The sequence below is a fragment of the Salvelinus fontinalis genome, chromosome 10 (assembly GCF_029448725.1).
Source record: "Salvelinus fontinalis isolate EN_2023a chromosome 10, ASM2944872v1, whole genome shotgun sequence".
NCBI classification, from domain to species: domain Eukaryota; kingdom Metazoa; phylum Chordata; class Actinopteri; order Salmoniformes; family Salmonidae; genus Salvelinus; species Salvelinus fontinalis.
Window position 1 is genome coordinate 15,956,991 of NC_074674.1, and position 14,349 is coordinate 15,971,339.

Below are 14,349 nucleotides of genomic sequence, written 5' to 3' on the forward strand. Positions count from 1 at the left end.
AAGACATTTCTTAAGAAGGATTTGTAAATCCGGCCCCTGAATGTTTGGCAAGGTTATAATAGATCAAATATAATTTTTTTTACATGGACAGACTAACACAATCATTTTCAAAGTGAGTTTATTGCTGTCAATGTACGTCATTTGAAAAATGTATATGCCAAATCAATCATTTTATAAGTAACATACTCATTCAAGTTAGTCTATAGAGATGAAGGGAAATACCATAAGTCTTACAAGTACTCTAGGTTTAATTGATGGTAATTATAGTTTTATTGCTTGAATCTTTTGTTCTACCACGTTTTACAATAAACTGCTTGACACCTGTATCTAAGTGCTTATTGAATATGAACCATGTTTGTAGATAGAAATATTGTCCCAAATGTGTCAATAATATTAAAAACATAGATTTTTAATTCAATTAGCCCACTGAATCAACACATTTTACAGCAAAACATGGACTCATCCTAAAATTTGAATCCCAGAAAATGAATATACTGTACAGACGATTAACTTTTGTCCCAAGACTGATTTAAGATAGGATGCTGGCATTATTTAGGATAGAAAACATGACATCAATAGTGACCCTGATAAAGAGTGTACCATCATTTCAACATCCGATGCAGTCCTCTCACACTTCCGATACACCTACAAAACAATCTTGTTTGATTATACCCCTCAAGATTACAACAAATATAATTTGGGTATTTTATCACTACAGTATCTTTTATCATTTATAAACCCAGTAATCACTAAGACCACAAAATCAATTTTGCCCAAGTGAATAATTTAAGCCTTAATTTGTAACACTGTATCTAAAAAATACATTCTATAAAGGGCTGCAATGTATCCGTTTATCAGTAAAATGGCAGCTCTGAAATGTTGTATAACCTCATCCCCAGGTTCAATTTCCACTGAGCGAGTCGGCTCGTGGAAGAGATTAAATAAATGTTTTTTTGAATTCATATTTTCTCTTGGTATGGAGCGTCGTGAAAAGCTGCAAACTATACACGGCGTTAGTTTTTTTTCAGAAATGCAACTGCAAGACACAAGGAACTTCGACATTGCATTGTCTCACAGTGATTAATCAGTTCATCATCAGTTTAATATAATAATAAAAACAACACTGAATCATCACTTTGTTAAAAAAAAAAGTAGTAGTACAAATGTCACTCCACAGACGACTGTAAAAACGCCGTCATCTCATTAACGGCGGGCTTAATAGTCAATACACTTAATTATTATTGGACTTATTCTCTCAGCAATATAATATACGTCACTGTTATTGCATTTTCATTTCATTTCAATATGATACAAATAAAAATCTCTTTTAATGTATTTGTTACAGAGCAAAAGGAACTCAAAAAAGTGATTAGATATGATCTCTATGCTGTGCCCTTTCATAAAAAGAATTCAGTCTGATGACAGATAATTGCATAATAATAATAATAATGTGTGCATCATACTGTACTTACAAATACCTGGCGCCTACATTAATTAAGTCAGATGTAGAGCTACAAATACAAGTATATACATGTATTTCAATCCCTACTACAGATAATTGTGGTTGAAGTCCTCCTGTCTCTTATAAAGCTGATAGAAACAACAGACATTATTAGGGAAACAGTTCAAATCAGAAAAGTTTCACACACAATGGGAAGGAAAATACTCAAATCAACATTTTGAATCAAGAGCATTTCTGTTTTTTTTTTTGCATAGATAGAGATTAAATAAATAATACAAGTGTGAAGGGGTAAAGAGAAAAGACGGAAGAATATTAATATACATGAACAAGAACACTATAATAGGCCTATGCTGGACACTAGGACATGAAAAAATAATGGGATTTGAAAGTTTGATCTGTTCTGGCCGGGCAAAAATAGGACAGTCCAGTTTAACGTCACATCTCCATAAGATCTGTATAAGAAAGTATGGTGTACTTAATGATCTAACTGGCATGTACTAGGAATACATAAAGCATTGCATTAGTTTGTGAATGCTTTATAAAATCATGAATACCTTACCCATGAATTAGCCATAAATGGCTAACAATGAACTTCAAAGATTTCCTTGGTACAGAGCATTAGGGCATTAGGGCCAGCGGGAGCAGAAAATATTTTCAGGCTACGCTGGCGCGGAATAGGCCATTACCTTTTTTATACAGCAAATGAAGAATCACATCTCCCCTATCACAAGAGTCCCTCCTATACTTGTCAATCTCAAAACAAAGAATTCTGTCCGTTTAAAAAAAATAAAAAATATGTACTTAAGCAGGACATTAAAAGGAGGACTATACAACAGTGCTACAGTATAAAAGAGGCTGCTGTAGGAGTCTGTGGTTACATCCACAAGGGCACCCTATTCCCTACCAGACCTGGGTTCAAATACATGTGTATTTGAGTATTTTCAAATACACAGCCCCAAACAAATACTTTTATTTGAGTATTCAAATGGTTACATGCAAAAAAACAAATAGTTGACCAAATTGTATTTGAACGTATATTTTCATATTTTCATATAGCTGGGTTAAATGCATGGGAGTGTATTTCAGTCCATGCATTTGAGTATTTTCAAATACTTACCAAGTGTATTTCCAAATACATTCCAATATTCAACTGCTTGTTTTTTCAAATAAAGGTTTTCTGAATACCTGTTTTGAAATGCATTGAAAGGTAATTGAAAACGAATTGAAATACCTGAAAGGGTATTTGAACCCAAGTCTGTTCCCTATATGGTGCACTGATTTTGACCAGGGCCCTATGGGACTTCAGTCAACTGTGTTGTGTTGAGTAGTGGTGTGCAGGTAATGCTGCTGGTTCTGTTGGGTTGTTTGGACATCAGGACGGCTTGTTGTTAGACTAAAGGGACGTTTCAGAACCCGGAGCCTGTTTTTTCCAGAAGAAGCTTTTGTCCTCTTGCTCCAGTTCTATCCTAATCTGAGGCGCTGCTTTTTTTAATGGATTCAGACTGAAAGAGAAAGAAAGAGAGTGGAGGTGGAGGCGGAGGCAGAGCGAAGTATGAGAGAGTGAACAACCAGGGACAACAAACGTTCAACGTTAATATGACAAGCTGTACTCCAGAATAGATTGTCACAACATGTGATATTGGTGTGAGTGTCTGTGGGTATAGAATAAGGAATGCAAGCAGGCACACTCACATAGTTACCTTGCAACAGTCGTGGGCTTAAAGTAGCCCTCAGCATGCTGAATGTGGGTCAAGGAAAGACGACGGGGGTCCTACGGGAGAAGACCAAATACACACAACATTAACATAATGTTTTAGCCACTCCCAATTTAAGACAGGTATAGCAAAAGAGGAAAGTTAGAGCAAGCTTTGCAAAGCCAGGATGTTTCACAGTAGAAGCAGCTGTTAAAGACCGAGTGCAGTCAAAACGTGATTTTCATGTGTACATACGCTACCGGTCAAAAGTTTTAGAACACCTACTCATTCAAGGATTTTTCTTAATTTTTACTATTTTCTACATTGTTAAATAATAGTGAAGACATCAAAACTATGAAATAACAAATACGGAATCATGTTGTAACCAAAAAATTGTTAAACAAATCAAAATACCCTTTGCCTTTGACAGCTTTACACACTCTTGGCATTCTCTCAACCAACTTCATGAGGTAGTCACCTGGAATGCATTTCATTTAACAGGTGTGCCTTCTTAAAAGTTCATTTGTGGAATTTCATTCCTTCTTAATGCGTTTGAGCCAATCAATTGTGTTGTGACAAGGTAGGGGGGGTATACAGAAGATGGGACTATTTGGTAAAAGACCAAGTCCAATTTATGGCAAGAACAGCTCAAATAAGCAAAGAGAAACGACAGTCCATCATTACTTTAAGACATGAAGGTCAGTCAACACGAAACATTTCTTCAAGTGTAGTCACAAAAACCATCAAGCGCTATGATGAAACTGGCTCTCATGAGGACCGCCACCGGAATGGAAGACCCAGAGTTACCTCTGCTGCAGAGGATAAGTTCATTAGAGTTACCAGCCTCGGAAATTGCAGCCCAAATAAATGCTTCACAGAGTTCAAGAAACAGACACATCTCAACATCAACTGTTCAGAGGAGACTGTGTTAATCAGGCCTTCGTGGTCGAATTTCTTCAAAGAAACCACTACTAAAGGACACCAATAAGAAGAAGAGACTTGCTTGGGCCAAGAAACACGAGCAATGGACTTTAGACCGATGGAAATTTGTCCTTTGGCGTGGAGTCCAAATTGGAGATTTTTGGTTCCAACTGCCGTTTCTTTGCGAGACACGGTGTGGGTGAATGGATGATCTCCGCATGTGTATTTCCCACCGTGAAGCATGAAGGAGGAAGTGTTATGGTGTGGGTGTGCTTTGCTGGTGACACTGTCTGTGATTTATTTAGAATTCAAGGCACACACTTAAACAGCATGGCTACCACAGCATTCTGCACCGATATGCCATCCCATCTGGTTTGTGCTTAGTGGGACTTTCATTTGTTTTTCAACAGGACAATGACCCAACACACCTCCAGGCTGTGTAAGGGCTATTTGACCAAGAAGGAGAGTGATGGAGTGCTGCATCAGATGACCTGGCCTCCACAATCCCCCGACCTCAACCAAATTGAGATGGTTTGGGATGAGTCGGACCGCGGACTTAAGGAAAAGCAGCCAACAAGTGCTCAGCATTTGTGGGAACTCCTTCACAACTGTTGGAAAAGCATTCCAGGTGAAGCTGGTTGAGAGAATGCCAAGAATGTGCAAAGATGTCATCAAGGCAAAGGGTGGCTATTTGAAGATTACTACATGATTCCATGTGTGTTATTTCATAGTTTCGATGTCTTCACTATTATTCTACAATGTAGAAAATAGTAAAAATAAATAAAAACCCTTGAATGAGTAGGTGTTCTAAAACTTTTGACCGGTAGTGTATATTTCCACACTATGAGATTGAAATAATACTGTGAAATTGTGAACATTATGATAACGCCCATTCAGTGTAAGAGCTGTTTGAAAAGATGGCCTGATTTGGTGGGATGGAGTTTTGGCCTTCCGTGGTGACATCGCCATGTGGTAAATTATTTAGTAGACCAATAAGAAAGAGAGTTCCAAACCTCTCTGCCAATAACAGCATATTTTCAGTTTTCCACTTCCCACTCAGACAGTCCTAGCAAAATTACTGCGAAATTCTTGATTTTATTTTCCTTGTTGACTTTTTTAATTGAAAACAATCACATTAAGGTGCTTGATCAAAATAATTTGATTTTGAGATAAAAAAAAAATGGCTGCATTGGACCTTTAATTAAGCATTCGAAAGCAGCTGAAAATAAAATAACAGTATGAAAGAAATCGAAAAGTAAGGTCATCTGCATTAGTTTCTCAAAATAAAGCTGGATGTCTGCAAAGTCACAGAAAAGCATGAGATCTGATGAAGACCCAAAGATGAGGTTAGTGCTTTGTGGAGAGAGAGGGAGGGAGGGAGATTGATTTTCAATTGGGCATAGTTCGTTAGTAGGCTGATCGGAGGAGTACGCTCCGTTACGCGATTACCTAGTTCGGCAGAGGATGCACAAGAGTATTCTCCTGGCAGCAAATGCGGAAGTGTTTTAAAATCCACCACATCCCCTTTGAATCAGCTGTTGTTTTCTCAAAGGGGAAAAGCATGCCAACATTTAAAAACCATACACCACCTACCCCTTTTTCTATAAAATGTCTTGCACAACTAGCTAAATTTGTTTTTAGCACTTTACACATGTATCGTGGGATTTGTTGTGTTTCCATGTTTCCTCTCCTCGCCTCCACTCCCTCGGTGGAAAACAGGACGCGAGGAGTCGAGCAAAACCAAATAAGATTCTCCCAGAGGAAAAGAAGGAAAGCGGGCAAGAAGGTAAGCGAGAAACAATTCCAAGAAGGCATTAGCAGCACTCAGTAAGTAAGTAAGCCCAGTGCGGTTGTGGGTAAGAGACCCCACGCAATCCTGTTGTACTCACTGTCTGAGGTCTTATCCTTATTCCCCAACATGGGCTCCGTCTCCATTATATCCATGGAGATTTTAATACCGGGGATATTGTCATTGTAGGGGTACTCAGAGGGCTGGAGGGAGAGACAATAACAATGGCTATATTTGTTTTGCATATTGGCAACTAATTAACATATTGGCAACTAATTAAATGGGTCGTATTAATTTGGGCACACAGCAGCAAAAAATCATTTTGCAATGGAAAACCAAAACGTGTGTTTCTTTACCCGTTTCATTGCATTTTACTTCAGTTTGGTAAATAATGAACACGACCCATGCGTTTACTGTAATGGTGTCTAGTGGCGCTTCTCTTAAAGTATCCCAAAGAAACAAACAAGTAATTCATACTGTCATTCGTGCTGTGTTATTAACGATTTTACAATGTCGTTTCTATACAAAAACCTGGTCATTTCTGTACCGTAAGTCCGTGGAAAAGATAGTGCTCAGACAGACAGACAGTATTCATTTCAGAGAGATAGTATTGGAGAACACAGGTGACAAAATTGAGGATTGGAGAAGTGGTGGACTTTTAGGAGGGACGACAGGTCATGAGTTAAGGGTGTCAGTACAAAAAGTAACATAATAGTGCTACATTAGTACCATTACTACTATTATCGTCCTCACAAAGGTAGAACCCGTGGGGGAAAAACACATTAAATTAAACAGACTGATTTGCTTCCAATAAAGCCTCAAAATGACGTACAAAATCGATTTCACTGTCGATGCTTCCTTTCTTCTGCTTCTTCTTCCTCTTCTCGTCCTCCTTCTTCTTCTTGTCTTTCTCCGGGATGACGTCGTCCAGGTAGCTGAGGTCGTGCTGAGAGAAGATGTAGTCCATGGCCCTTCTGACCGCCACCAGGGCCAAGATCTGGAGAGACGGACACAGACGCACATCAATGGAGATAGACAATGGTTCTACTATATACTGTGTTGGTGGGTATGTGGCTGGATTCATTGTACAGTATGTGTGTTTGTGTCAGCTAGTCACGGATTCCACACTGTGAGTGGATGCGTCACAACCGTATTTTACCCATCTGTATGTGTAAGAATGGTTTATTATTGGTTAATTGGTACATTTCATCTTGTATGTGTACTTACTTGCATGTTTGTGTGTATGTGCGTGCATTTGTATGTGTGTGTGTGTGTGTGTGTTGCATGCGTATGGCTCACCATGACGGGGAAGATGATGGCAGCGACGGTGGACTTAAGGACCCAGAGGAGGGCGAGACAGAGGGCCTGTATGAAGGTAAACAGGTGGATGCGACGCTGGGGAACGTGGCGCAGGTAGATCAGGTCAGGCTGGTGCTTGGCAGGCATCAGGAGAAGCTGCAGGCGATCCATGAACTGAAGGACAAACAGTCACACGGAAGTAAGGCCAGGATACATGGGCTGGGGGTGCGACTGGCATCACAGACACTATTGTTGATGGACTAGCATAACTAACAGGCACAGAGTTTCAGATTCCATTTTGACTCGGTGTTCTCTGACTGACAGTTGTACAGAGTTAAGGCCCAGATACATGGAAGCGGCTGGTGTACCAGGTTGGTTAGCGGCAGTTAATAGCACTATCAGGCCTAACATTTCAGACTTCATTTTGGGTCAGAGCCACTCACCTGGACACCGTTGAGAGATGCCACGCCCATGTAGAGGAACACGCCATAGAGCACAGGCATAGGGATGAACTGGGGATACAGAACAGGACTGGGTGAATAAGACAAAGGAAGTAATAGAGGCTGTTTTCCACAGAAATACAATCAGCAAACATGTTCCTTCCTTTTTATTTTTTTCTGCGCTGACATGAAGACGTCTTATCAAAACATGTGGGTTAGGGTTAACCCTGTTTCCAATAACAACAGTGCTAACTTTTGATTACATGTTGTTTTGTTCGCTCTCAAATAAATAAATAACTGTTGTACTTATTACCCCTTTTCTCCCTAATTGGTAGTTCCAGTCTTGTCCCATCGCTGCAACTCCCATACAGACTCGGGAGAGGCGAAGGTCGAGAGCCATGCATCCTCCGAAACATGACCCTGCCAAGCTGCACTGCTCCTTGACACACTGCTTGCTTAACCCGGAAGCCAACCGCACCCAAAAAAACACCGTACAGCTGGTGACCGAAGTCAGCGTGCATGCCCGCCACAAGGAGTCGCTAGAGCACAATGGGACAAGAACATCTCAGCCGGCCAAACCTTCCCCTAACCCGGACGACGCTGTGCCAATTGTGTGCCGCCACATGGACAGCACACGGTTGCGACCGGCTGCGACACAGCCTGGGATTGAACCCGGGTCTATAGTGACGTCTTAGACTGCTGCGCCACTCGGGAGGCCCCCTCGTTAACCTTTTTGGTGTCTTCAGCTCCTACTTAATTAGATGTTGTAGAACAAAACAAAACACTAACTTATTCTGAATAAAACCCACCACACACACACACACACACACACACACTAAATGGCTCGGGGAGCAATGGGCTGTGAAGAGACTACAGTAGACTACACTCGAAAAGACACCATCTCAGAGATGGAGATGTAACTACTCTAAACGGTCCACAAGGGGGAGGACCATTCCCACTCACAGAACTGGAAAGTCATTTATGATGGTCAGATTAAGGAGAGGACAGGAAACCGGAGAAGTCATAGTCACTGAGCTGCAACCTGACCCTAAGCCCTGATGATGAACATGCTTATTTCACATCACATCACCTCAACTAGGCCCCTCACTAATTGGATGACCAGAATAATTCACATTATTTACAATTGGAATGAGTGATGGGATTTCCCACTAAAAGGGGAGGACAGTAATCCGGTAAATTGAGAATTGAAAAGTTAGATTTAAAGGAATGAACAGGTAGATTGTTGGTCCTGTGTAGCTCAGCTAGCGGCAGGATTGTGGGTTTGATTCCAGCTAAGGCCAACTCATATGAAAAGTGTTTGCCAAATGGCATATATTATTGTAGATTTAAAGGGAATACATGAGATGGAGTTCGGGGAATGGACAGGTACATTGAAAGGTAAAGAGCTGGTAGATTTAAAGGGAAATGGGGAATGAACACGTGTATGAAGAACTACCTTGAGGATGGGAGCCATGAAGACAGACAGTCCAGTCAGAACGAAGACAATGACACCGGTCACCCTCTGCTCCCTGCGGTAAGAAGGGATAGTTCATCCCACATCATCATACAAAACACACACCGCACAGACACCACATCAACCACAGTCAATTTTCTCACCTTTCTGTCCAAACTATTGACCACTGTTCTGATGTGACAGTCAAATAACTTCATCATGTTCACGTACTGCTACGAGATTGTAAAATGTATTCTATTCAAACAAAAACAAAACGTGACTGTGTGGGAACGGCAACAAAGTGAAACTCAAGTCCATTGTACTGTAGGCTACATGTAAAGGAGCCAGGAGGCTTTCTGCTCTGATAGCTCTCGTCGCTTCACTGACTCTTTCTCCATTCCTCCCTTCTCACCTCCCTCCCTCCCCTCCCTGCTCAACCCACCTGACACCCAGGAACTTGGGCTGCTCCCCAGGAGCCGAGCACTGGGTCTCCATCTTCAGAGAGTCGATGTGGGCGATGGAGATGACAGTGGCAGCCACGTACCAGGGCAGGCCCGTGAAGGAACACACAATGAGTAGTACTGCTACCCAGAACAGGTCCAAGTGGTAGCCTGCCCCTTTCTGTGTGGTGGAGGAAAGAGAGAAGAGAAGGGAATGGAGAGGTGTGTGTCAGTAACCACTAACCACAAGGAATCAAATGAGTTGCCATTGACTTAATATCCAATACAAAGTGTGGCCGCCCCTGTTCTTTTCCAGTTCATTATCCGTATCTTAAGATACACTACATCACCAAAAGTATGTGGACACCCCTTCAAATTAGTGGATTCTGCTATTTCAGTCACATAAAATGTATAAAATGTATAAAATCGAGTACACAGCAATGCAATCTCCATAGACAAACATTGCCACTAGAATGGCCCGTAGTGAAGAGCTCAGTGACTTTTAATGTGGCACCGTCATAGGATGCCACCTTTCCTACAAGTCAGTTCATCAAATTTCTGCCCTGCTAGAGCTGCCCTGGTCAACTGTAAGTGCTGTTATTGTGAAGTGGAAACATCTAGGAACAACAAGTGCTGAAGCGCGTAGCGTGTACAAATCGTCTGTCCTCGGTTGCAACACTCACTGCCGAGTTCCAAACTGCCTCTGGAAGCAACATCAGCACAATAACTGTTTGTCGGGAGCTTCATGAAATGGGTTTCCATGGCCGAGCAGCCGCACACAAGCCTAAGATCACCATGTGCAATGCCAAGCGTCGGCTGGAGTGGTGTGAAGCTCGCTGCCATTGGACTCTGGAGCAGTGGAAACACGTTCTCTGGAGTGATGAATCCCGCTTCACCATCTGGCAGTCCGATGGATGAATCTGGGTTTGACAGATGCCAGGAGAACACTACCTGCCCGAATGCATAGTGCCAACTGTAAAGTTTGGTGGAGGAGGAATAATTGTCTGGGGCTGTTTTTCATGGTTCATGCTAGGCCTCTTAGTTCCAGTGAAGGGATATCTTAACGCTACAGCATACAATAACATTCAAGACGATTCTGTGCTTCCAACTTTGTGGCAACAGTTTGGGGAAGGCCCTTTCCTGTTTCAGCATGACAATGCCCCCGGGCACAAAGCAAGGTCCATACAGAAATGTTTTGTTGAGATCGGTGTGGAAGAACTTGACTTGCCTGCACAGATCCTGACCTCAAACCCATCGAACACCTTTGGGAGGAATTGGAACGCCGACTGCGAGCCAGGCCTAATCGCCCAAAATCAGTGCCCGACCTCACTAATGCTCTTGTGGCTGAATGGTAGCAAGTCTCCGCAGCAATGTTCCAACGTCTAGTGGTAAGCCTTCCCAGAAGAGTGGAGGCTGTTATAGCAGCAAAGAGGGAGCCAACTCCATATTAATGCCCATGATTTTGGAATGAGACGTTCGACGAGCAGGTGTCCACATACATGTGGTGTATTAAGCCATTATCTTATCTATTCTCTTACCCCTCTGACCGAATGCCCCTTCATCCCTCCACTTCTACCCCTCCGCCCTCCATCCCCCCGCTCCTCACCTTGAGTTTGTGCTCCTTTCTGTTGACGATGACAGCGGTGATCTGCTGGTCCATGAACACCAGGATGGTGACCAGGAGAGCAGGGAGGGCTGCTGCCAGATAAACCCACCACGGGTTCCCTCCGAACGGGGGCACGAACCAGCCACGGTTGGGGCTGGTGGGCTGGGGACCAGGAGCAGAGAGACACAGCCAGTCAGATAAATATTGTAGGCCAGGGTTGATTTAAAAGACACAGGACAACAGACTCTCTCCCGCTTCATCCTTACCAAGCTAACCCGGTCATGGTTTCAGGGTGTTCTTAGAAATGTAATTTTGTTGTTAGGAGCGTGTCATGACTCAATGTAAAATGTGATATGGTTGCCCTGACAATATATGAAACATTTCCTCTCATTGAAAAAAATTCAACCTCATGGAAACAAAATGTTTCCATGAGAATGTCCTTATTCTGCTGTACTTTGAGTTAGAGTCTAAAAGTCCTGGAGAGGTACATCATTACACGACAAAGAAAACACTCTGTAATTAGTCTGCAGCCGCACAAAGCTGTGTCTGTACCTGCAACTATAAGGACCTCAGTGTTCTCCCCATGTCCTATAATCACCTTGTATTTCATGCACGCACCCTCCCCACACCCCCTCTTACCGTTCCTCACCCCACCCCCAACCTCCTCACATGTCCCCTCTTCCTCCACCCCCACATCACCCTTGCCCCATTCAACCTCTCCCCTCCAACCCCCACGCTCGATACCTCACCCTCCCTCGCCCCCACTCCCTCCACCATTCGGCCCCAGTGAGGTGAGGTAAACTGAGGTGAGCTAATAATCTCAGTGAGAGACTCTGTCTCAGAGTTTCAGGTTCTATCTGCTCTCCCTCCTTGGCAGTAGTACACAACCGGGTAATGATTATACAAGACCTTAAGACAAGGATTACAAAGACTTTATGTCTTCCTAAGAAAATGCAGCGTTGTTCAGGCGGAGATCCGATTGATACACCTGTCCCTCTTGAGTAACTCTAGAAAATGATATTGTCAATATATAAATCAAACTCTAGACCAGAGTGTACTACATACACCTTCGCTTATACTTGCATAAAAAGCATCTTCACTAAAATGAATGCAGGCGTGAAGCGACGCACTATACAAAACGAGAACAGGGGAGATAGTGGACCATATACAAAGCCAATGTTTCTGCACAAGGCCTTTCTCAACACCACGGACATCCACCCTGGTACTCACCTTGAATTCAGTTGGCACGATGAGCTTGGGTGTGTCCACTCCGACCAAGGCATCCACACCACAGAAGATGACAATAGCCAGGATGATGGCAAAATCACTGATCAGTTTCCTCACCTGCGGGTACAATAGGGAGGCACAACCTTTGTTGAGTTTGGCAAGGCTTTTGGCTGAGGCAATACAGTAAGACCTACCCTTTTTCCGTCACACAAAAATGTGTTCACGAGGGTGGAGCAGAATGTTTTCCAACTAAGCCATTATGACCAATGTAGTTTCATTGAGTGCAGGTATTTAGCCAAAGCTTTATTGGGGGGGGGGGGGGTGATTACAATAAGGCTAACCAAAATGTTCCAATTATCTCAGATGTCACATTCATCTCACTGTACATATTGTATATTTAGATTACAGTTACCTTATTGCTCCATATATTTGAGCCATGTTTCGAAACATTGAAACCCCTTACTGTAAATAGGCTACTGGAATCATGTTGTGCACAGTATGTAATGGAGGTGCCCCACCCTCCCTTCTCTCCCTGCGATCCCTCCCTCCTTCCCAAAGTGAGGTAAATTAGTGGAAATTTTATTTTAACGTCTACTTGACTTGGTCTATAATAAGTGCTGTTACTTATTTTGGGTGCCGGTTATGTTTATATTTAGGTGCAGGGACTGCACAAAACTTTGGAGCTAGTATTTTATGAGGTGCAGGACCTCAAGCAGTAGAAAATGAGTGGTGCAGGTACTCAGTACTGCTGAGCTCCTGCTCAAGTCAAGCACTGGTCTACGGCCCTGCCTAGGGTCCGAGCCAGCAATGCAGGACAATGAGACAGATAAAGCAGTTGACAGAGAGAGTAGTGAGGAGCAGGGTAAAAGTGAGCCTTGCTCTGGGCCTGTATTTTTTTTAAAGTGCTGATCTAGGATCAGCCCCCCCCGCTCTTAATCATTATGATCTGCCTATATAAACACTCCAACTCTAAGGCCCTGGAGTCTAGAGAGGACTCTTGGCTGGCTTAACACACACTACTAATGTAATGACTGTGTGTGAATGAGGACAAGAGGATGGGGCCCGCCTCCACTGGGAAATACAGAGATGACTACTGCCCATACTGTATACCAGGCAGTTCATCCACTGGTGTTTTGTTTATATTTAAGGATACAGATACACTGAAGAGTAAGCGTAGTGTTAGTGTATGCCCACACTAACACATAGACTTACACTTTAATATTGAAACATATTTTCGTAAAGAAACTGATCAAACACAGGTGCAAAATCAAGGGGACTTACAAAGTTGAGGACCAAGAGCAAGAAAGGGAGTACAGTGATGTAGTGTCCACAACTAAAGAACTATTGTGGAATCTAAAAAAACACATATCCCAAAAGCATGGTGGTGTACTTACTACGGTGCACATGTTAAAAGAAAGGAACTAGGTGGGTAGCAAACTAAGTGTGTCATTGTAGCAAAGTTTTTATAAACTAAAAAACAGATCTCTTAAAAAGTTTTATCTATACAATAATAGATTTTGGCTCAATACGCTTGGCATATTCCCACTTTCAAGGAGCTTTTCGTTTTGATTGGGTTATTTTGCCTAAAAACCTTTAGGCCTACCTATAGAAAAATGTAAAAAACAACTCTGCAAGCGCGGATAGGATATTCTCTGCTGCTGGCCTGCTCTCCAGGCACCATCGCATGAGCCGGAAGCCACAGACTCTGGACAAACTCGTGTTTCTAAAAATTAATTCAAAGGCACTGTAGACTGAGCCTAATAAGGCATTTTTCATTGAATTTGTATTTAATTCTAAGTAAGTCACAGGCATTATGCACAATTTAGAGATTTATAGACAACAAAATGTTGTTTAAATGCCGAGGCTTTATGTCCCTACCAGCCTAGTGACGCAGTCGCAAATGCTTCACAATGTATTTCTTTGTAGGCTATAGCCTTGAAATAATTGAAATAATATAGCCGGAATAATACATTTGTATTCCTTATTGGGCCCCATGTCTGGCTCCTGACCTATTTCGT

The 14,349-nt window shown here is 42.4% G+C and overlaps 1 protein-coding gene across 2 annotated transcripts in view; it reads right to left on the reverse strand.

The window, feature by feature from the left end:
* Positions 1 to 388: 388 nt before the first annotated feature.
* The window catches only part of LOC129863697 (electrogenic sodium bicarbonate cotransporter 1-like), a 74,787-nt gene continuing 60,826 nt past the window's right edge, over positions 389 to 14,349 (reverse strand). The window contains exons 17-26 of one of the 2 annotated variants that reach the window (XM_055935870.1): positions 12,335 to 12,448; positions 11,105 to 11,266; positions 9,501 to 9,679; positions 9,062 to 9,134; positions 7,609 to 7,677; positions 7,166 to 7,339; positions 6,699 to 6,863; positions 5,967 to 6,069; positions 3,163 to 3,233; positions 389 to 2,964 (exon numbers count right to left, since the gene is read on the reverse strand). In XM_055935870.1, coding sequence (XP_055791845.1) covers positions 3,193 to 3,233; positions 5,967 to 6,069; positions 6,699 to 6,863; positions 7,166 to 7,339; positions 7,609 to 7,677; positions 9,062 to 9,134; positions 9,501 to 9,679; positions 11,105 to 11,266; positions 12,335 to 12,448 — 1,080 coding nt within the window. In that variant the 3' untranslated portion in view covers positions 389 to 2,964; positions 3,163 to 3,192. Of the gene's footprint in view, positions 2,965 to 3,154; positions 3,234 to 5,966; positions 6,070 to 6,698; positions 6,864 to 7,165; positions 7,340 to 7,608; positions 7,678 to 9,061; positions 9,135 to 9,500; positions 9,680 to 11,104; positions 11,267 to 12,334; positions 12,449 to 14,349 lie in introns of both variants that reach the window. The other variant, XM_055935871.1, reaches the window with a different exon arrangement.